At 57.0% G+C, this 22193-nt stretch overlaps 2 protein-coding genes across 2 annotated transcripts; both read left to right on the plus strand.

Annotated features, from left to right (window-relative positions):
- Window positions 1-1695: 1695 nt before the first annotated feature.
- GGT6 (gamma-glutamyltransferase 6) lies at window positions 1696-4531 on the plus strand. The gene is made up of 4 exons (XM_008156748.3): window positions 1696-1877; window positions 2451-2653; window positions 2735-2848; window positions 3124-4531. Exons 1-4 carry the CDS (start codon window positions 1744-1746, stop codon window positions 4167-4169), a joined length of 1497 nt encoding a protein of 498 aa, XP_008154970.2. The 5' UTR covers window positions 1696-1743; the 3' UTR covers window positions 4170-4531.
- A 1020-nt stretch (window positions 4532-5551) lies between these two features.
- Window positions 5552-22166, plus strand: MYBBP1A (MYB binding protein 1a). The gene is made up of 26 exons (XM_028132993.2): window positions 5552-5797; window positions 5977-6072; window positions 6774-6857; window positions 6944-7018; window positions 7119-7226; window positions 8393-8568; window positions 8706-8873; window positions 9000-9117; window positions 10231-10526; window positions 10823-10933; window positions 11509-11634; window positions 11823-11990; window positions 12081-12186; window positions 15910-16006; window positions 16113-16264; window positions 16572-16655; window positions 16735-16881; window positions 16966-17133; window positions 17221-17378; window positions 18443-18695; window positions 18916-19050; window positions 19131-19199; window positions 19780-19893; window positions 20058-20159; window positions 21013-21161; window positions 21340-22166. Exons 1-26 carry the CDS (start codon window positions 5585-5587, stop codon window positions 22079-22081), a joined length of 4215 nt encoding a protein of 1404 aa, XP_027988794.2. The 5' UTR covers window positions 5552-5584; the 3' UTR covers window positions 22082-22166.
- Window positions 22167-22193: the final 27 nt, after the last annotated feature.

Genomic DNA, 22193 nt, shown 5'->3' on the forward strand with positions numbered 1-22193 from the left:
AGTTAAGGAACCAAACTCCTGGTCCCTGCTCCAAGCCCATAGAGTCAGGCTCTCTGGGAATGGAGCCCAGCATCCTGGCTTAACAAGCTCCTGGGTGACTCTAGTGCACACCAAAGCCAGAGGACCAACTTGACCTGCCTGTGAGGAGGCCGAGAGGAAGGGACGTGGCTGGAGAGCCAAGGGGGATTAACGGATGATGTTTGTGGGGGTTGCTTAAATGGAGAAAATACTCGAGCTTTTAAAAATGCTTTTTCTTGCAATACAATACACCTCCAGAGAAGTGCACGCGTCATAAATGAACAGCTGGAGGCATTTTCACCGTCTGCACCCTCGAGTAGCCAACATCAGATTAAGAAACAGAACATCGCCCGCATCCCAGCAGCCCTCTCGTGCCTTCTCCTGTCACCACCTGACTTCTAATGGCAGGAACTCGTTTTACCTGTTCTTGTACTTTATATAAGTGGAAGCAAAAGACACGTGCCCTTTGGTACCTGGCCTTTTTCGCTCACCGGTGTGTTTGTAAGATCGCCTGTACTGCGGCATACTAGTGTAGATCCCTCATTCCCACCGCTGCAGAGCATTCCAGAGGGATTGTGCCACTCCCTCTACTGATAATGGGAGTGTGGACACTTTCCAATGTGGGGCTGTTCCAATTAGTGATGCTATGAACATTCTAGGACATGTCCGTTGGGTACATACCCAGGAGAGGAATTTCTGAGGACTCGGCCCTGTTTAAATGTTGTTGAGAAGAAGCCGGTAGAGAAGATGTGAAGCTACAGGAGAGAAGGGGGGTCAAAGAGAGTGAGGTCCCTGGGGAAGTAGGAGGCAAGTGGTGGGAAGGGTTGGGCCCGAACCAGAGGCAGGGAGTGGCAACAGGTGGGGAGGAGAGAGCAGTGGAAGGTGGGTTTGTAGTTGGGGGTGGATCGGCCTTGACTTGCCCACGTGAAGTAGGAAGCAAGATGGTAGACTGAAGTGTGGAGTGTCAGGGTTCGGGGTTTGAGGCAGGAGAGAGGGGGAAGGTTTGAGGGGGTCAGAATGGTCAGCAGAGAGATGACTAGAGGACGAATGAGACTGGAGTCCATAACCTGTCCTGTAGCACTCTGGGATTCTGGGATTTTGCCACAGAACAAGTCCTTGGTGTGAGTCCCAGAGTGAAGGAATTTGCTAACCTGGTTTCCAGGCTGTGGCTCCCTAAGGGAGGGGGGCTGTAGCGCCACCTGCTGGCCAAGAGCCACATGACTGTTTCTCTACCTCCAGTTGCTCCCCAGAGGAACCTCAGGCTGAGCCTTGAACCCAGCCAGACACCTACCTCCACTTAGAACCTAGTCAAGTGCTGAGCCCCAATCCAAGCAACAATGTAGCTGCAGTCCCAATTCAAGCTCCACTGCCCTGAATTAGCATTCCGAACAGGCCTGGGGGTTCCGGAGCTGCATCCCCTGAACAGGGAGCCAGCAAGCATCCTGGATCTCAGGGCCTATGGCTGTGGCCCAAGGGTGGGGCTCCTCCGACCTCCCTGAGTGGCATCCCCCCCAGCAGAGTCCCCTGCCCTGTGAGCCCCTAGAGCCCTGTGCCCTACTGGGACAGGCAGCCTCCCTGGCCCGTGACCTGCCCAGACCTGTTCTAGATTCCACGCCACCCTTCCCCAAGGCTGCCTCCACCTCCCACCGGCCTGGCTCGGGCAGGGCCTCCTGAGACTCAGCTGGGAAGGCTGGCAGGCAGGCGGCTGGGGCGGGCTCCGGGGCCATGGAAGCCACAGGGGAGCCCGTGCTCTATCGGAAACTGCTGCTCTGGGAGCAGAGCTGGGAGTCTGGGGAAGAAGAGGAGGAGATAGCAGAGCTGCTCGTTCCGGGCCCCTGGAAGCCCCAGGACTCCTCGGGGTGAGTCAGGGAGGGGTCTGGGCACCTGGCGACTCAGGACTGAGGCTGGTCGTGTCCCTCCCTCTGGGGCCCCTAGTGCTTGGCTCAGCTCCAGGAACGTTCTGGTTGACTGGGAGGAACCCTTGCTGCAGCCCCAGACCTGGCCTGAACCAGCCAATGCGCGGTCTGTGTGTCTGAAGGGCCGTTTGTACCAAGCCAGCCCTGCCAGCTGCTCTGTCAGAGGTTCCCAATCCCACCCGCTGGTGCAGGAGGCACCTGCTGAGCAGGTTGGGGCCTGGCTGCACCTGGCTGGGCCCGCTCCTCAGCCTGCCAAGCTCCTGTCAGGCTGTCCTCCCACTGGCTCAACCCTGCCTCCCCAACCTTCTCTCTAGGCCGCCCTCCCTCGCCGTCCTCGGTTTCCCCAGTCTTCATGTTTCTGTCCAGGCAGGGCCATCTGCCAGGAAGCCCCTCTCCTTGGCACACTTACACTCCTCTTGCAAGCAAGGTCAACCTCTGGGGAAATATTCCCGGGGTTTTCTTGGGGCTCCCGGGTGGCTGCTGCCTCGGCCCTGGCTCAGGACAACCTCTCTGCAGGAAGGAAGCTGGTGCTCGGCCCGGGGCCAGGGCTCAGCTAGTGGCCGCCCTGCTGCTGCTGGCCGTTGGCTTCTCCCTGGCCGTCTGGCAACTCCACAGCAGGGCTAGCTCTACCGAAACCTCGGGCTCTGGGGCCCCTCCCCCCGGCGGGCACTCCCACCGCCCTGGCGTATACCACCACGGTGCCATCATCAGCCCTGCAGGTCAGTGACGAGAGCAGCTCGGGGAGGGGAAGGGCCAGGACCACTCGGCCCCTTCCCATGACAGTCCCTTCCTTGCTGCAGCCCCGTGCTCCGACCTGGGCCAAGAGCTGCTTGTTGCCGGGGGCAACGTCGTGGACGCCGGAGTTGGAGCAGCTTTGTGTCTGGCAGTAGTGCATCCTCATGCCACAGGGCTAGGTCAGTGACCCACAACCCCAGTGATCCCAACCCTGGGCCCAATCGGTGACCTGGAACCCGGGCAGTCAGTGGCCCTGACCTCAAGGCTGGTTAGTGAGCAGGACTAGGACTTGGCCAACCCTAGGCTGTGACTTTTGATTCTAGGTCCATGTGATCTTGACCCCAGGTGGGTCTCCAGGCCCAGTCAGTAACTCCTGGCCCCAGGCCAAGTCAGTAGCCCTTCACCGGGGCTACTGAGTGGCCCTGACCCCGTGTGACCCCTTTGTCTTCCCCAGGTGCCATGTTTTGGGGCCTCTTCCACAATAGCTCCTCAGGCAATTCAACTGCCCTGACATCAGGCCCGGCCCAGACCCTGGCCCCCGGCCTGGGGCTGCCCTCGGCTCTGCCTACCCTGCGCTTGCTGCACACACGCTTCGGCCGCCTGCCCTGGCCACGGCTGCTGGTGGGCCCCACCACACTGGCTCAAGAGGGTTTCCTGGTGGACACACCCTTGGCCAGGGCTCTGGCAGCCCAGGGCCCAGAGGGCCTCTGTCCACTACTTTGCCACACTGACGGGACCCCCCTGGGTCCTGGGGCCCGTGCCACCAACCCAAAACTGGCAGCCGTGCTACGCAGGGCAGCACTTGCCCCCACCCCAGACTTTGCTGAGGATGCTCTACTGAGTCTGCTGGCCAGAGACCTGGGGCTGGAGGGACCCTCAGCTGAGCCTAGGCCCTCACTGGAGCCAGCACTGCAGCTACCTTCGGCCCAGGGCATCCTGTTCACCACCCCCAGCCCCTCAGCTGGCCCAGAACTGCTGACATTGCTGGAGGCAGCCCTGCAGCCTAGAGGACCCAGCCCTGACCCCTGCCCGCCACCCCTACACGCTAATGAGACCCCCGTGAGCAGTGTCCTGGCCACCGTGGATAGCAGCGGCTCCGTGCTCCTTCTCATCTCCTCACTCAACAGCTCCTTTGGCTCTGGACGCCTGTCCCCAAGCACTGGGGTTCTACTCAGCAACCTAGTGGACAAGTCCGCAGTTAGTACCTGGGCCTGCCCCCTCATTCTTCGTGGCAGCCCAGATGGCACAGAGGACGATGTGTTGGGGCTGGTGGCTTCAGGGACCCCCGCAGTAGCCAGAGTCACAATTCACGCCCTGCTCAGCCACCTGGCCGGGTCCCAAACCCAGGCCCAGCACCAGCACCAGCACCAGCACCAGCAAGGACCAACTGAGCGCTCCGGTGTTTGTGGCCAAGGGACCGTGCTCCAGGTGGCAGCCCATGCAGAGCACGCCCACGTCTCCAGTGTACCCAGTGGCTGCTGCCCCTTCCAGGGCTTCTAAGGGGGCAGGACAGAGCAGGCCCAGCTGCGATGGAGTGACAGAGTATGCATGGAGTATGTGCTCACCGCTGGCTCAAGCCCTCAAACTCTGGCCTGGTCCGTTACTGGGACTGGCTCTTCTCAGCTAAGGAAACTGAGGATAGTAAGAAAAGAGCACCAGGGCCTGGGGCCAGCCCTGAGTTGGGGTCCAGCTCTGGGAAGGAAAGATGCAAGAATGCCAAGCGCCTGCCTAGGCTCTGGGCACCCTGGGCAAGGCAGGCAGAGCCGGGGGTACTGCTGGCATCTCCGTCCTCCCCTTCAGGCCACCCTCTGCTGATGTCCCTCAATGAGGCTGGAAACAAAATAAAGATCAAGTCCCACGGATGCCATGTGCCATTCCTGCTTCTTGGTTAGTTTTCCATAAGACTTTCAGGCACCTGTGTCAGGGCTTCCCTGAGAAGCAGCCCAGGAGACCCCCACCCAGAGAGGCAGAGCCTGGGCTGATGTCTTTCAGCTCCCCCTGCTCTGCTCACCTCCTGTCTCCTAGGGCGCCGTTTGTACAAGGTAAACCTCTTCATCTCACTTCCTAAAACAGACAGCAGAGCAAGGAAGAGGTAGAGAGGGTGAGTAGGAAGTTCCCCAGGGCCTGGGTACAAAAAGCTAGGTGTATGAAATTTAAATGCCAGGTTGGGCCCTGACCACCCCACCTCCCTCAGGGCTGGGGTCTCTCTGGACTACAGCCTCCAAAGACAGCTTCTCAAGTCCACAAACAGGGTGACCAGTAGCACCTCCATATATACACATTGTACAAGGTATCTCTGATGTAATAGAACTCTTGATCCTGCTACCTCAATCTGCCGGGATCCCACCCCTGCTTAGAAAGAAAATTCTTCCCCTGCTCAGTAAATGGTAGCACAATCTACCCACTCATTTTAGCCCTAAATCTGGCATCCATCTCTTCCCTCCTCCCCTCTCCCCCACCCCACACCCATCACACACTACCAGTTCCAAATTAGCTGGACTCTGACTTGTTCTCATATTACCTTGACCCAATCCACCATTGCCTGTTCTTTCTGCTTCTACCTCTTCACTCCCCCACCTCCCAATACAGCTGCAGTATAATCTTTTTAAAGTGTAAAAAGAATCAAGACTTGCCCCTCCATAAAACCCTCCAACGAACCACCACACTCAGAATAAAATTCAAACTCCTCATTTTCTGGTGTGAGAGCGAGAGGACCCGACGGTCCCGACCCCGCCCAGCAGCTCCCGGCCCCGCCCACCTCCTCCGGCCCCGCCCAGCATCTCCGGCCCCGCCCACCTCCTTCCGTCTCCGCCCCCCCCGCCCGGCTCCGCAGTCCCCAGCCGACACAACCCAGAGCGCACGCGCCGCGACCTGACCCGGAAGAGGTTGCCCCGGAGCCCACGTGTTCCCGGAGCATGGTGGCGGTGGAGATGGAGAAGCGGGACGGGGCCGCGGCTATGTCTCCCGGAGAGGCGGCGAAGGGCGGCGCTCGGCCTGTCGACCGCCAGGGCCTGCTACAGCACAGCCGCGAGTTCTTGGACTTTTTCTGGGACATTGCGAAGCCGCAACAGGAGACGCGGCTTGAGGCCACGGAGAAGTTGCTGGAGTATCTGCGCGCGAGACCGGAGGTATGGCGGCGGGGCCTGGGACAGGGCTGCGAGGGTCTCAGCAAAGAGGGATTGGGGGTCGGGGGCACGCGTTCGCGAACCTAGATGCCCAGGTGAGCGCGGGCCGAAGGGCGGAGCGGGGGCGCGGGCGCGGTGCCATTCTCGTGACTGGTCGACCCGGGGATGCGCTGGTTCCGCAGGGATCCGAGATGAAGTACGCCCAGAAGCGCCTAATCGCTGGGCTCGGAATGGGGCGAGAAACCGCCCGGCCCTGCTACAGTCTGGCCTTGGCCCAGGTGAGATGGGGACTCCTGGAAGGGGACCAGCCGTGCTGGTCAAAACGGTGGGGAGTGAGGAGGGCAGATGTCTCAGTTGCAGGGAAGGAGTCAGTGGTCTTCGGGGGGGGAGAAGTTGGGGGAGGTGACATCTGAGCTGATGGGAGGCGCCCCCACGTGGAGGTGGAGAAAGTGTATGAGCCGGCATGTGTGCAGAGAAGCCCTGACAGGTGGAGTAGGAGGTTGAGCAGTTTTCTTTTTGGTACGTGGATTGACCGACCTCCGAGGTGCATTTGAGTGGGGGCAGTAAGCTTGGGAGTGGGTTCACTTATCTCTGCAATGTCTAGGACCCTCTAATCCCAAGTGCCACTCAGCCGATTATAGGCCGACTACTTCTGAGGAACTTAAAGAGCTGGAAGCGCAATAAAGATCATTCCTTTAGGTTCAGCCTGAGGGGAGCTCCGAGCAGGCTGTGGGGATAGAGTCTGGGAATCTATTAGCCAAAGGGGGTACTTTCTGCAACCTGGGTAGGTATGGGGCAGGGAGGCAAGATTCAGCTCCACTCTGGCCACAGATTCCATCATTGGTGGGTAGCTTCAGAGCCATCCTTAGGGTTCGAGCAGGGATCTGAAGGGGGGAGAAGCAGGAGGAGGTTGAGATCTGTTGGGCTGTGGCTGGGCCACCCCCCTGAGCCCTCTCCCTCCTGCCACAACTCCTGGCAGTTGTTACAGTCTTTCGAAGACATCCCTTTGTGCAGCATCCTGCAGCAGATACAGGAGAAACATGACCTGCAGACAGTTAAGAAGGTGAGAGTGAGTGTCCCCAGGGAGGTCAGCAGCCCTGGGTGGGGGGTACTTGGGGCCTTCTCACCAATGCCTGAATCCTTTTGTAGGTGATGAGGAGACCTGCTCTTTTTGCAAACCTGTTTGGGGTGCTAGCCCTCTTTCAGTCAGGCCGGCTGGTGAAGGTAAAAGCTTTGGGGGAACGGGGTCGTGTGGAATGGCTGGGGATTGCCGGGTGACAGTGGCACATCCTGCTCATACCCTCTACCCTTTTGTGGGCACCAGGACTCAGAGGCACTGATGAAGTCCGTGAAGCTACTGCAAGTCCTGGCCCAGTACTACAACCACTTGCAGGAGCAGCCACAGAAGGCCCTGGTGGACATCCTCTCTGAGGTACGGGTTTATGGGGTGTGGGACCTAGGGTAGCGCTACTCTTTGTAGAAACATGGAGAAGACACGAGTTAATGTTAACTGACAGAAATACAAAAATGTGTAACTGACACTTAGTAGCTATATTAAAAAGATTAAAAAAAAACAAAAACTAGTTCAATGGCATACTTAATTAACCTAATACATCTATTAGGTTGCCTAAATAACAACCTAGTGTTATTTCAACATGCAATCAATACAAAAAGTTGTAGAAGTACTTCACATTCTTTTTGTCATGTTAAGTTTTTGAAAGCCAATGTGTATTGTGCAATTAGAGCAAGTCTCTATTCAGATTAGCATATCCCAGGTGCTCAGTAGCCACTTGTAGCCAATGGCTGCCATATTGGACAGTGTAGTTACTAGAACAGCACCTGGCATGTTGCAAGTATATTTAAACATGTTTGCTGTTGTTTTGGGACAGAACCGGGCCCCTCAGAGAGGACCCCCCTCCCCACTGCCCTACTTGGAAAATGGAGATAGGCTAATACCTGGAACCTTTTGCTACTGGGGAAAAGGCAAGGACAGCAAAGTCCTGAGCCCCAGCTTTCTGCCCGGCTCTGGCTGCAGAACCAGATAATCTGAATTTGAACCCCAGCTCTCCACTTGGGGTTCCTTATATAAGAAATGGGCTAGTCCTGAAAAACGCGAAAGAGGAATAATAAAAATGGTGACCTCTGACCAGTTGGCATCGGTGAGGTGCTTATTCAAAACCCAGCTTCCTGCCCTAGCCGGTTTGGCTCAGTGGATAGAGCATCGGCCTGCAGACTGAAGGGTCCCGGGTTCGATTCCGGCCAAGGGCACATGCCTGGGTTGTGTGGGCTTGGTCCCCAGTAGGGGGCGTACAGGAGGCAGCTGCTCAGTGATTCTCTCTCATCATTGATGTTTCTACCTCCCTCTCCCTTCCTCTCTGAAACAATAAAGAAATATATTTAAAAAACAGCTTCCTGAGACTTGGAAATGGGAGCTTTTTAACAAATATCCTCTGATGCCTAGCAGGGGGGATTGTGGCTCCCCCACCTAAGATTGCACTGTACCAGGGCCCTCGAGGGAGCCCATAGGGCTCACTTCACAGAAGAAGCAAAGGGTGCTGTGAGGGAGCCACCCTCCCTCAACCTGTCTCCCCATCCCAGGTCCCAGAGGCCATGTGGCAGGAGGTCCTGCCGAAGGTTCTCAAGCCCGACTTGAATTCAATACTTGGCTCCCCTGAGCACCTGGAGATCTTCCTCTTGGCCCAGCAGAAGGTGCCCATGCAGCTGGAGAAGCTCATGGGATCGGTCAACCTATTGTCGGATGAGAATATCCCCAGGTGTGAGGGAGGTGGGCGGGCTCCTGGGGCCAAGGGGCTGCATCTGGCCATTCGCGGATTTGCATTATGGCCTGGGGTGTCCCTGCTTCCCTTGTCTGCTCGGTGGATGCCACCTGAGTCCCCTCTGCCCTCCACAGACTGGTGACTGTGCTGAAGACGGCCGCCAACTCTGTGAAGAAGGAGCGCAAACTGCCCGCTGTGGCTCTGGACCTGCTCCGCCTGGCTCTTCGGGAAGACAAGTTCCCGTGGTTCTGGAACGAAATTGTGGAACAAGGGCTAATGAAGAAGCAGTTCTGGCCAGCCAGGTGCCGTGGCGCTTCTCCACTCTTGGCCCCTCTTTCCTGTTGGTTAGGCTGAGATGGGTTGGCAGTCCCAAAGTCCACCCAGGGGGGCTGAGGGCTCTGACCAGGCTCTGTCGTGCACACCCTTAGCTACCTGTGCTTCCGCCTGCTGGGCGCATCCTTGCCCATGCTGTCCAAGGAGCAGCTGCAGCTGGTGATGCGAGGAGACACGATCCGACATTATGGGGAGCACGTAGTCACTGCTAAGGTGGGTGCCACCCCTGCAGCCCACACTGTCAGAAACAGCCAGGCTTCCTGCTAAGAAGCGGGGTGGGCCACCTCAGGGATCAGTCAGCTTCTGGAATACAAGGTTGCTCTTGGCTCCAGGTTCAGGGGTCTTCCTGCCCCTGGTCCTGCCTGGTATGGGTAAGCACAGCTGCTTTTGGGAGGAGCCTGGGAGCTGGGTGTCCCCTTCCTCTACCCCTCTGAGCAGAATTGTGGCAAGGTCGGCCCTTCTGCCCTCGGCAGAGGCATTACAGCCAGCAGCCTGCCCAGACCCCCATCCATCCCAGTGTTCTTAACTGAGCCAAGCACTCTACAGGAGAGTCAGGTGGGGGACCAGACCACCGGTCCCAGTCCTGGCTCCACCACTCACTGCTATGTGACCCTCACAGGTTGCTTCCCGGCCCCGTGCCTGCCTCTCCCTGTCTGAGAGGAGAGGAGCGGTGCCTCCTCCGAGTTGTTGTGAAGATGTTCCCTTAAAGCAGGAAGCATAGCTGGGTTTGCTCCTCGCCAGCTCATTTCACCCTCACAAGCAGCTCCAAGAGCTGCCTCCTGTTAGAATTAGGGGGGGTGGGGAGAGAGAGGGAAGGGGGCAGGAGGGGACAAATCAGAAAGTAAAGAGCAGCGAAGGGCATAGGCTGGGAGGCCCTGCCAACCTGGTCCACATCCCAGTTGTACCAATCAGAGCCCCCCAGAAATTACTTCTAAGCCTTTTTGTACCTAATTTTCTTCATCTATAAATGACAAAAGGTTGTTACAAAGATTAAACAAGCTTTCACACAAAAACAAGTGGCACAGCTAGGAGCTGGCAGAAGTGGGATTTGAACCCAGGTCTGTGGTGTCCCAGACTGGACACTGAACCATGACTCTGCCCTGCCTCCAGCCTAGAAAGCAGCCTGTCCCAATCCAGTGAGAGGTGGGAAGGAGGGGCCTCAGGCCAGAGCAGCCAGACAGGCAGGCCTTGGTGGCAGACAAGCATTAGGGAGACAGGACAACTAATCCTGGCTGTACGAGGGAGGGGCACTTGCTGGGCCTCGGTGTACCTGTGGTGGAAGAGGCTGATAGGGCTGTTGGTCAGTGCAGTGCCCGACTCTTGCAGTACCCGAGCCAGTTCAAGTTCGCTCCAGAGATGAACGAGTACGTTGGAAGCTTCCTGGAAGGCTGCCGAGATGACCCCGAGAGGCAGCTGGCCGTGGTGGTGGCCTTCTCTTCCATCACCAACCAGGGCCTCCCCGTGGTGCCTACCTTCTGGCGGGTCGTGCGGTTCCTGAGTGCCCCCGCCCTCAAGGGCTATGTGGCCTGGCTGCAGGACATGTTTCTGCAGCCCAACTTGGACTCCTTGGTGGACTTCAGCACCGACAATCAGAAGAAAGCCCAGGATGCTTCGATCCACGGGTGAGTGGGCCCAGCAGGGGACAGGCAGGGGCCTAGGGCTCAGGAGTGGGTTTCCTGGGCCTGCTGAGCCCAGAGACTAGGACTCTCCCTTGTACACTATTGGGGTTCCATGGAAGGGGAGGAAAGATGATGGGGAGCTGAGCCATAGCTCTCAAAGAAGGCCTCAGTTTCCTCACGTGTTCCCATGCTGGTGTTAAGGGGGCGGAGGTCTTGGTGTTTCTGTCTCCAAAATGGGCAAAGGAGTACCATTTTTACCATCGCTGAATGGCTCCTGTGACCTGGCTTCTGCCCTCCAGGCCTGAGCGAGCTGTGTTCCGGCTGCGGAAGTGGATCATCTTCCGCCTGGTCAGCATCGTGGACAGCTTGCACCTGGAGAAGGAGGAGGCCTTGATTGAGGAGGTGGCCAGGTGTGAGATGTGCTCAAACCACAACTCCCCATGGGTGGAGCAGCCAAAGAGTTGGGCCTCTTGCCTAGTCCTAGTTTGGGTCCCCCCTGGAGCCAGAAGTGTTGGGGTCAAGTTGTCCATGGGGAGCAGGCAAGCCATTCCTGTCCCTTAGGCAGAAGGGATTTGGGAGAAATTCCTTGGGAGCCTGTGAAAGGAAGGGACCCAGGAGGTGCAAGGCTGCAGGGGCCTCACAGGCTCCGAGTGTCCCATGGGCAGCCTCTGCACATCGACAGGGTCAGGGAGGTCTCACCATTGGCCTCACCTGTGCCAGGTGCTCCTTCAGCTCTCACTGCAGTCCCAGGGGGTAGCCCGTGTTTGCAGAAACGGTGGTGTGACTTGGTTGAGGCCACACAGGCTTGAGTGGATCTTGGTTCCAAGGGAGGGATGCTGGATCCAGATCTGAGAAGTGTCTACTCCCTCTCTTTGGAGTGGCTGGCTCCCTCTTCCTCCAGGCCTTCGGGGTGCCATCTAAGGAGGGGCTGGTAAAACTGGGTGGCACTAGCAGGCAACACGGCTTGATCTCCCACCTTCCCCAGGTTTTGCTTTTTCCACTCATTCTTTGAAACAAAGAAGCCTACATCCCAGATCCCTGAAACTGGGCAGCGGTTCTCCTTCCCTGTGGAGGGCCGGGCCAGAGAGGTGGTCAGCAATGCCTTCTTCAGGTAGGTCTTGGGCAGCTCAGGAGAAGCTAAGGGTGGGCTAGCAGGGCTGGACGGTGGCCTTGGGTGCTTGCTTTCTCCAGTTCTAAGCTGGGAGAAACTCTAGCGGCCCAGTGGGTTCCAGTGGGTCAGGGTGTGGGGCTGGGATGAGTGGCCATGTTTACTAACCCAGTGACCCCGCCCTCCCCCAGCCTGCTGCAGACCCTCAGCACACACTTTAAGCAGGCTCCGGAGCAGACCCAGGGCAAGCATCCCTGGACCTATCGCCTGGTACAGTTTGCTGACATGCTGTTGAACCACAGCCGCAATGTGTCACCCCTGACGCCCTTCACTACGCAGCAGCGCCAGGCCTGGACCCGGTGAGGGGTGGGGTTTACAGGGCGTGGGTGGGACGCTCTGGGGTCTGACACTGGCAGAGGTGGCCTGAGAGCATGCCCATCTCCCACCAGGATGCTGCAGACTCTGGAGGAACTGGAGGCTTGCTCCTCAGAGGCCAAGGCCAAGGCCACCGCCTTTCAGCACCTGCTACTCCTGGTGGGCATCCACCTTTTCAAGGTACGGCACCTGGAAAGGAGGGGCTTATGGACTTGGGGTCTGGGCCCTAAGGCTTCCTCCTGAGCAGCTTGAGGACTTTGCCAGGAAAGGCTCTGGGGAGCTGAACTTCGTAGGGCGTTGATCCAGCTGGTCCTGGTGGAGTTTAGTGCCAGCAGCTCTTTGACGTCGTGATTACTTCTTAACTCTGAACCTTCACTTTTCAGTTGACAGACAATGTTAGTTTCAGGTGCACAACATAGTGATTAGAGATTTATGTAACTTACAAAGTGATCACCTTAGTAACACTAGCACCCATCTGACACCATGCATAGTTACTACAGTTTACTGACTATCCTTCCACAGTGCTGTGCTTGATATTCCCATGACTACTTCCTTATAACTGGCGATTTGTGCTGCTAAATTTCTGCCCCTTTTTCACCCATCCTCCCAATCACCCTCACACCTGACAATCATCAAAATGTTCTCTGTACCTGAGTTTGTTTGGTTTTTGATCTTTTTAGGTTCCACATCTAAGTGAAGTCATACGGTGTTTGTCTTTCTCTGTCTGCCTTATTTCATTTAGCATAATACCCTCCAGGTTTATTCTTGTTACTGCAGATGGCAAGATTTCATCCTGTTTTATGGCTGAGTCATATTCCATTGTATATATGACCATCTCTTCTTCATTCATCTGTTGATAAGCACTTAGATTGCTTTCTTATCTTAGCTATTGAAAATAATGCAGCAATGAACATAGGGATGCATATGTCTTTTTGCATTAGTGTTTTGGGTTTCTTAAGATAAATACCCAGAAATGGAATTGGTCTCTTGTAGCCTTTGTTTTAGAGTCTATTTTGTGTGTTATAAGTATTGCTACCCCAGCTTTTTGTTTGTTTTCATTTTCATGAAATGTTTTTTCCCATCCCTATAGTTTCAGTCTGTGTGTCTCTCGATCTGTAGTGACTCTCTTGTAAAGAGCATATTTAGGGGTCGTATTTTCTTATCCATTCAGCCAACCTATGTCTAATACTGGTTTGGTGATGAGGAACTCCTTTAGCTTTCTCTTGTCTGGGAAGCTCTTTATCTGTCCTTCAATTCTAAACGATAGCCTTTTTCATCACTGTTTCTTGTCAGTCCCTTCTGGCCTGGAAAGAAATGTTGAGAATTCAGTTGACAGTCTCATGGGCACTTCCTTGTAAGTAACTAACTGCTTTTCTCTTGCTGCTTTTAAGACTCTCTTTGTCTTCAACCTTTGACATTTTAGTTATGATGTGTTTGGTGTGGGTCTCTTGATTCATCTTGTTCAGACTCTCCATTTCCTGGGCTTAAGTGTCTTATTTCCTTTGCCAGGTTAAGGAAGTTGTCTGTCATTATTTCTTCAAATAGACTTTTTAGTTCCTTGCTCTCTCTTCTCTTTCTGGTACCTCCATGATGCAAATATTGGTTTGCTTAATGTGGTCCCAGGGGACTCTTAAACTGTCGCGTTATTTTCTATTCTTTTTGCTGTTCTGATTGGTTGTTTTCTACTCCTTTGTCTTCTCTGATTTGGTCCTCTGCTTCATCTAATCTACTGTTGATTCTCTCTAATGTGTTTTTCATTTCAGTTATTATATTCTTCATTTCTAACTTTTTTACGTTTTTGTCTCCTTTCTTACGTTTCCTATCTCTTTGTTAGAGTTCTCATTGAGTTCATTGAGCATCCTAATAACCTTTGAACCCTGTGTCTGGTAGTTGCTTGTCTCCATTTTGTTCAGTTATTTTTCTGAGCTATTGTCCTGCTCTTTCATTTAGGACATGTTTCTTTATCTCCTCAATTTGACTGCCTCCCTGTGTTTGCTTCTATATATTAGGTAGAGCTGCTGTGTCCCTGGTCTTGGTAGTGTGGCCTTAGGTAGTAGGTACCCTTTGGAGCCCAGTGGCTTAGCCTCCCTGGTTGCCTGAGCTGGTGCTCCAGGTGTGTCCCTTGTGTGGGCTGTGTGTGTCCTCCTGTTGTAGTTGAGCTTTGATTGCTGTTAGCAGTGGGCGGGATGGATCCTCAGGCTGATTGTCTGTGAGGACTGGCCATGACTAAAGTGGAGGAACTGTTGTGTGGGGACTGGCCCCACAGAGCAGGATTCGCTGTAGCCAGGCTCCGATGCCTGCTGAGTCCACCCTTCGGGTGTGCCATTTGGAGGTGGTTGGGTGGTGCTCTTGGGAGAGGCTGGTGCAGCCAGGTTTAGCAGTGGCCTTTGCTTTGCTAGGGTTACCTGGTATGAGCAACAAAGGGATCTGCAGATGGTTGCCACTTGGAGGGCCAGGGAAAGGCTAAGCTGCACACTGAAGCCAGCTGCCAGTAGTGCTGGCTTGGGGCTGCTTAGCAAAAGGTCTGAGGCCAGAAGCTACTTGCTTAAGGTTTGTGAGCTTTTGTGAGATTTTAGGGAAGTCCCCATCATGAGCCAAGACAGGCTGTTAGTATGGAAAAGCCACTGGAAGCATTGAGTGGGCCCCAAAGTTGGATGAGGCAGGGTCTCAGGGAATCACCAGGCCTGGGCAAGCCATCTTAGCCAGGTTAATGGAGACTCGGATACGCTGCCTGCTGCCGCCTCTGTAGGGGAAGGGCTCAGAAAAGGAACAGTGGCCTAAGCCAGACAATTCAGTTCCTTCCTCTATATCTCTGGCACTTTTTGAGCTGCTAGGGACTCCAGCATCCCTCTGTCTCATTGGGCCACAACCTCCGCTGGTTTTCATAGTCAGAAGTTATGGGGACTTCTCTTCCCAGCACCGGAACCCTGGGCTGAGAGCCCATTGTGGTGCTGGGACCCTTCACTCCTCAGCAGAGGTCTCCACAGCCGAGATATGCCTCTCAATTTTTTACCACAATACATGGGTGTGGGGCCAGCCCTTCCATGTCTCTGCCCCTCCTACCAGCCTGTCTTCTTGTGTATATCCTTAATTCTGAGACTTATGTTCAACTAGTTTTCAGGCTGTTCTCAATTAATATTCTGTAGTTGTACTTTTTTTTTTTTTTTTTTAGGCTTTTTAAAAAATATGTGTTTTTATTGATTTGAGAGAAAGATGAAGGGAAAGGGAGAGAGAAACATTGATGGGAGGCAACAAATCTGATTCATTCATTCATTCTCTCTCCCTCTCCCCCTCCTCTTCCTCTTTCTTTAAATCAATAAAAGCATCTCCTTGGGGGTGAGGGTGTAAAAAAAAGAAAAGAAGAAAAGGTGCCTGCACAGCCAGGGAGCTGGAGACGAAGGTGGCCAGAGTGCTGGGCTTCTATTCTGGCCTGTTCTGTCACCCCTGGCCCCAACATCAAACCCCCACCGCATGGTGAGGGAGAAGTCCGCCTTTTCAGTACCATGGATCACACAGGCTGTTTTTAGAGCCCTGTCGCCCCTATAGGGTGGGTGGCTGGAGTCTGGGCTTGTCCCCAACAAGATGGGTTAAATGAGTTTAAATTACATTAGGTAAAATTAATGATTTTTCGGTTTTTTTATGTAGTAATGTTGAACTACGAGTAGGAGGAACAGCCTAGAATTGTGAACCTTAAGCATGGGGCCTGCTAGCTTCCTATGACTGCCCAGCCACCCTTGTCCAGCTCTGTCTCTGGTCTCCAGCTGGGGTCCTGGCTGCTGAGGGTGACTGGCCAAGGCAAGCTGCCATGTTCTTGGCCTCTGATGATGCAGCAGCTCCCCTTGACTGGCTCCTCCCCTGGGAATGGGGATGTGGCTCAGCTCCTGATTTCTGCCCTCCCCACAGTCCCCCACAGAGAGCTGCGACCTCCTAGGTGACATCCAGACCTGCATCAAGAAGAGCCTGGGGGAGAAGACCCGCCGGACCCGCTCCAAGGCCGCCAGTGGGTCATTGCCCCTGGGGAGAGCAAAGGGGGGTGGGCCGGGCACAGCAGGGACCAGGATGGGATAACAGTGCCTGCCCGGGCTCAGACCTCTCCCTGCTTGCAGAACCCCAGGAGCCGCCGTGGGTGGAGGTGCTGGTGGAAATCCTCCTGGCCCTCCTGGCCCAGCCCAGCCATTTGATTCGCCAGGTGGCCCGGACCGTGTTTAACCAAGTCTGCGCCCACCTGACTCCACGTGCCCTGCAGCTAATCCTGGATGTAAGTTGGGGCCTTCGGGGAAATGGGTCCCAAGAGGTGGCTGTCCCAGCACTAGGGCTGCCATATCTCCCCCTGGTCCTCACTGTAACCTGCGGAGTGTGTGGGGCCTCCTCACTCTGCTGCTGTGCAGCCCTGACCCAGGCGGTGCTGGCGTTGGGCGTGGAGGGTGTAGCCTTACCTCCTGGGCTTCACTTTCCTGCCTTGACCTTTTGGCCGAGACTGGTCTGGGCAAGGCCAGGGAAGTTAGGCGAGAGGGGCCAGTGGCCTGAGGAGGTAAAGGGGGTCAGCACCTGGGAATGCCCTGCAGGTCCTAAACCCAGAGCAGAGCGAGGACGAGGACGACAATGTGGTGGTCACAGACGATTCCGAGAAGCAGCTGGAGAACGAGGAGGTACTTGCCAACAAGGGGCAGCGCGGGGTGGGCAGACACGTGGTGTGCAGTGGGGACTATACACACCAGCCACCCACAGGACAAGAGCTCTGAGAGCGAGGACAAAAACTCCGAGAGTGAGGACGAGAGCGAAGAGGAGGAGAGCGATGAGGAGGATCGGGACGGGGACGTCGACCCCGGCTTCCGGGAGCAGCTGATGGCGGTGCTGCAGGCAGGGAAGGCGCTGGTGAGCAGAAGCTCGGGGGCTCCCGTCCCTGTCTGTCTGCATGTGCCCGGAGGCCAGGCTGCTCACTGGGCATCTGTTGCTCAGGGTGGAGTCGATGATGACGATGAGGAGCTGGGGGACGAGGCCATGATGGCGCTGGACGAGAACCTCGCCAGCCTCTTTGCCGAGCAGAAGCTGCGCATCCAGGCCCGGAGGGACGAGAAGAACAAGCTCCAGAAGGAGAAGGCGCTCCGGCGGGACTTCCAGATCAGGGTGAGCCGAGAACCAGCCTGAGCGCCCCTGACGCTGTCCAGCCCAGTCGCCTCCCATACCGCACTGAGCCCACCCGTCCCGCCACAGGTCCTGGACCTGATTGAGGTGCTGGTGACCAAGCAGCCCGAGAACCCCCTGGTCCTGCAGCTGCTCGAGCCGCTGCTGAACATCATCCGTCGCAGCATGCGCACCAGCAGCACCAAGCAGGAGCAGGACCTCCTGCACAAGACGGCCCGCATCTTCACGTGAGCCCGGGCGGGTGGGCGGGGACCACCAACAGGCCTCAAAACCAACGCTCCTCGGAGCGCCAGGCCTTTGGGGTTTCCCAGGTAGAAAGGGTAGGAGCCAAGTTTCCAGAGGGGGCCCCGAGGACCAGCAGTCCTCAGGGAGCCCCAGCCCTCAGGGTTTCTGCAGTTGGAAAACCAGACTGTTGATCGGCAGTAATATCCTGGAATTGTGGGGGCGGGATAGAGTAGTGGGTAAGAGACAGTGGGAGCACTAACCCAGTCTCAAGGTGAAGGACGGCCTGCTGGGGAAGCGTCAGCAGTGCTGGGAGCTGTAGAGTCCATCATGCCTGTGGCCACAGGTGGGGCAGAAGGTCCATGGGGAGCTGGTCAGGTGCAGCTGGGACGTGAGAGTCCTGTGGACCTCTGGCTGTGTTAGGAGCCACAGACATTTTCACCAAGGGCGGGCCTGCCCTTTAAGAAAGGGGCGGCGGCATGGGCTGCACTAGCGCAGGGAGCCAAGCCAGAGGGAGAGGGGGCAGGTGCCGATCTGCCTTCCAGAGCGCAGGGGTGCTGGGAGACGAAGGCCCAGGGAGGAGATGCCGAGTACACAGGCTAGCGCAGGTGGGGAGAGTGTGACGGACAGTGCACCCCAACTCATCCCGTGCCGGCTTCAGGCCACACCTTCTCAGCTCCTCCCTGCCGCCTGCTTGGGCACCATTGGGCTTGCTGAGTGTCCCGCCTCTCGTCCCTACTGTGTTCCCAGCCCTGCGGGGCCATGCAGGTGCTGAGCACATGGACCATGTCTTGCTTTATGAAGGGCCTGAAAGCCCACAAGAGAGAGGTGTAGACAGGAGATGTGGGCCTGGTCGGGTTGTTCAGCCCATGGCCCAGGGAGCCAGTTCCGGAGCAGATCTGCAGCTGGCCCTGGACCTCCCTCTGAGCCTTGGATCCCTTTCCTCTCTAGGTGTCGATTCCCCACCTGGGAAATGGGCTTGGAGTCCCAATTCTTTGGGGTTGGCTTTGCTTGGGAGCAGGGGTGGGAAGAGAGTATTGTAACCAGTTTGCCCCTTACCTCCCCGCAGACACCACCTGTGCCGCTCCCGGCATTACTGCCGTGACGTGGGCAACTGCGTGGAGACTGTGTCCACCCAGGTGGAGCGGCTGGTGCAGCAGGCTGCTCACCAGGCCGACTCCTCCGTCGCCCTCTACTACTTCAACGCCTCCCTCTACCTGCTCCGGGTTTTGAAGGGCAACGCCGCTGACAGGTCCATCCGCAAGCCCCAGAAGAAGGAGAAAGCTGGCACTAGCGCCAGCACCAAGCCCAAGGGCCCCGAGGTGAGCAGGCCCCGGCCCAGAAGGCTCGGCCTAGGCAGTGCGGTGCCGATAGAGAGGAGCAGGTTCCAGGCAGCAGGCCGGGACCGTCTGCCTGTTTCACAGATGGGGAGTTGAGGCCGTGACTTCCCAAGGGCCCAGCTTCAGCCTCCTGAAGGCAGCCCAGGCTCTGCTCCCATACCAGGGATCCCTCTCCCTGGCATCAACCAGTGCGCTCTCTCAGGTGGCCCAGACTGCCAGCTGCTTGGATTTGAACCTCGTGACCCCGATCTACTCATCAGCACTGAGCTCCTTCCTGACCAAGCGCAACAGCCCACTCACCATTCCCATGTTCCTCAGTCTCTTTTCCCGGCACCCAGTGAGTATAGGGCCAGCCCACCCCTCGGGGCCCCTGCTCACCCCAATCCCCATCTCATAGCACTGCCATTCCCTCCCTAGATGCTCTGTAAGAGCCTGCTCCCTCTGGTGATCCAGCATGTGACGGGCCAAACGCAGCCTCGCCATCAGGTAGGGAGGGGCCTGTCTGAACTACCCACTCGACTCACTTCTGGGTATTTGTGAGGCCCAGGAGTGCCCTGGTGAGTAAAGGCAGGCAGGCCCACCCCACCCCATCCCTGTGACCTGGCCGGCTCCTGCCTCTGCCACTCCCCATGTGGCCTGAGCCCCCCGACTCCACAGTGCTCACACTCTGGCTACCCACTCAGGTCCTAGCAGACAGGGCAGGGCGAGGACGGAGACGAGGCTGGGGAGGCTGGAGGAAGACAGTAGTGAGTAGCAAGAGGGCAAAACTTGTCAATCCAGGTTGCTACCCCTACCCAGCTGAGAGTCTTGCTCCCGCACCCCAGGCCTCTGTTCCCCCACCCCCCTGAGAAGAAGGGACAGGAGCAGATGATTACTGAGCCCAGAGCTCTATGGTGACAACCCAGGCAGGTTGGAGCCAGAGCAGCAGCTGCCCCTCCCCCAGCCTAGTGTTGCCTTGGCCTCAGCAGGTGCCCAGCAGGCTGCCAGAGTTCTTGGGGTCCCCTGTGGTTCCCTAAGCCTTGGCCAGCATGCCAAGGCTCCTGGTGACGACTTTCCCCCACCCCAGGCCCAGGCCTGCCTGCTGCTCCAGAAGGTCCTGCCCATGCGGGAGCTGAGATTGTGCTTTGAGGACCCCGAGTGGGAGCAGCTGACTTGCCAGATCCTGGCAAAGGTCACGGAGGTAACAGCCACGGGGCTCCCCTTCCACACTCCATCGGGAGTTGTTCCTTCAGGAGGGAGGATTACCGAGACACTAAGCCTGGGGGTGGTTTTGGGATTGCCCCAGGAGACACTTGGTCATAGGGGAAGCGCTCGAGTGGCTCAGCCTGGCCGCCTTCTCCTTAGAATCTGCGGGCCCTGGGGGAGGCACAGACCAAGTCGGAGCAGCTGAAGGACCGGTCCTCCTTGGAGCTGCTCAACACCCTCTTCCGGATTATTAATCATGAGGTGAGCTCTTGGGGGAGGTTCTAGATGTCAGGGGAGGAATCGGGCTCTTTCTGTGTTTAGAGAGTCGTGGGCACAGGTGCTTGACTTGGGAGGGGAGAGTGCCCACCTGTGCCTGGCCAGGGAGAGTGCCCACCTGTGCCTGGCCAGGGAGAGTGCCCACCTGTGCTGGTGTTTGCTCCAGTCAGAAAGCTGAGGAGGTGAGGCTTCCTGGTGGGCAGCGTCAGGAAGGAGCCAGTTCCCAGGCCTGCAGAGGCGGGCCAGGGGCCATCATGATGGGGCGGGGGCAGCTGTGGCTTAGTGTCTGGGTGCCTCAATCTGGCCCAGAGGGAGAGGTCTGGGAGTCCTAGCATAGACACTGGCCAAGGCCCACATGCAGGGCAAGCTTGCTGAGGGTGCTGGAGGGAGCAGGGCCTTGCAGAACAGCGGGGGACCTGAAAAGCAGCTCAGGTTGGCAGTAAAATGCCAGGAGGAAAGGGTGTTCTAGAAGCCAGTGGGTTTCACATAACTCATCCAGTCTGTGGCAGGGAGGGTGAGATGGGTAGAAGGGATATGGCCACCCTGGCGTCATTGCACGGTGCCACCAGAGGAGGGCTGAGAGGGAGGGAGGTGCGGAAGCAGAGATTGGAGCTTCTGGCTCTAGGGAGAGGGAACGAATGTGGCACCTGGGGCTCCTTTTCTTCTAAGGCAAGTGAAACTGGTGACTCACAGGCAGGAGGGGCTAAGGGTACGGAAGGGAGCACAGGGGGCACTGGAGAGGCAGTGATTGGGCAAGGGTGGGAAGACAGGGCCAAGAGCTGTCAAGAGGCCCCGCTTCCCATCTCCACACTAACCACAGCTTTCCCACCTCCCGCAGAAGCTGACCGTGGACCTGACCGTTGTGCGGGGTGTGCTGCAGGGCAAACAGCAGTACCTGCAGCACAGGGTGCGGCAGAAGGAGCAGGTGGCTGGGTCCAGCCGCCTCTACGACATCTACTGGCAGGCCATGAGGGTCCTCGGAATCCCGTAGGTTCTGGGAGGAGGGCCCACATACCTTGGGAGGGCTGGAGAGACCCTCACGCTGCACACGTTCTGACTTGGCGTGCCCAGTGTGGGCAGCTTGGGTCCCGTGGACCACAGAGATGGAGGACACTCTATCTCTGCCCTCGCTGGATGCTTCCTTACTTTGCTCACTTCCTCCCAGGCGCCCCAAGTCGGAGAAGAAGGATGCCAAGGAAGTCCTCAGTGCCACGCAGAGCCCTGTTAGCATGAAACGGAAGAAAAAGGGATTCTTGCCAGAGACCAAGAAGCGCAAGAAACGCAAGTCAGAGGGCACCACACAAGAGGAGGAGGCCAAGCCTGCAGCCACTGGCGGGGACCAGCCCCAGCCCCCCAGCACAGGCAAGAAGAGGAAAAGGAAGAAGGCTAAGGTTGCAGCCCAGGCCCAGGTGGAAGGGACGCCTGCTGCCAAGAGTCCTGCCACCGAGAGTCTGTCCCCAGAGCCCCCTGCCAAGACCCCGAAGCTGCGGAAGAGAAATCGGAAGAGAAATCGGAAGCTGTCCCAGGTGAACGGAGCCACGCCTGTGTCCCCCATGGAGCCTGTAGTCGAAAAGCAGTATCAGAAGGAGCTGCCCCCAAAGGGGGTCTCAGGCAAATCGCCACAGTTGGCGCTGCAGCCCCCGGCCAAGACCCCAAAGCTACAGAAGAGCAATCAAAAGCTGTCCCAGGTGAACGGAGCCACGCCTGTGTCCCCCACGGAGCCTGCTACCGAAAAGCAGTATCAGGAGGAGCTGCCCCAAAAGGGGGTCTCAGGCAAATCGCCACAGTCGGCACTGCCGCGGAAAAAGGCAAGATTAAGGCTGTCTTTGGCCAACAGGAGCCCCAGCCTTCTCCAGAGTGGGGCCAAGAAAAAGAAAGCACAGCTGAGGAAGGCGACAAAGCCCTGAGTGCCGGCCCTGCCCCTCAGCCCTCCCCGTCAGCCCTAGAGACGCCTATTTTTTCACCAGGATTTTAATAAACCAGCCACTCTGAGGTACTGGCTTCTGGTACTGGAGGGGA

This window comes from Eptesicus fuscus, chromosome 20 (assembly GCF_027574615.1).
Source record: "Eptesicus fuscus isolate TK198812 chromosome 20, DD_ASM_mEF_20220401, whole genome shotgun sequence".
Taxonomy (NCBI): domain Eukaryota; kingdom Metazoa; phylum Chordata; class Mammalia; order Chiroptera; family Vespertilionidae; genus Eptesicus; species Eptesicus fuscus.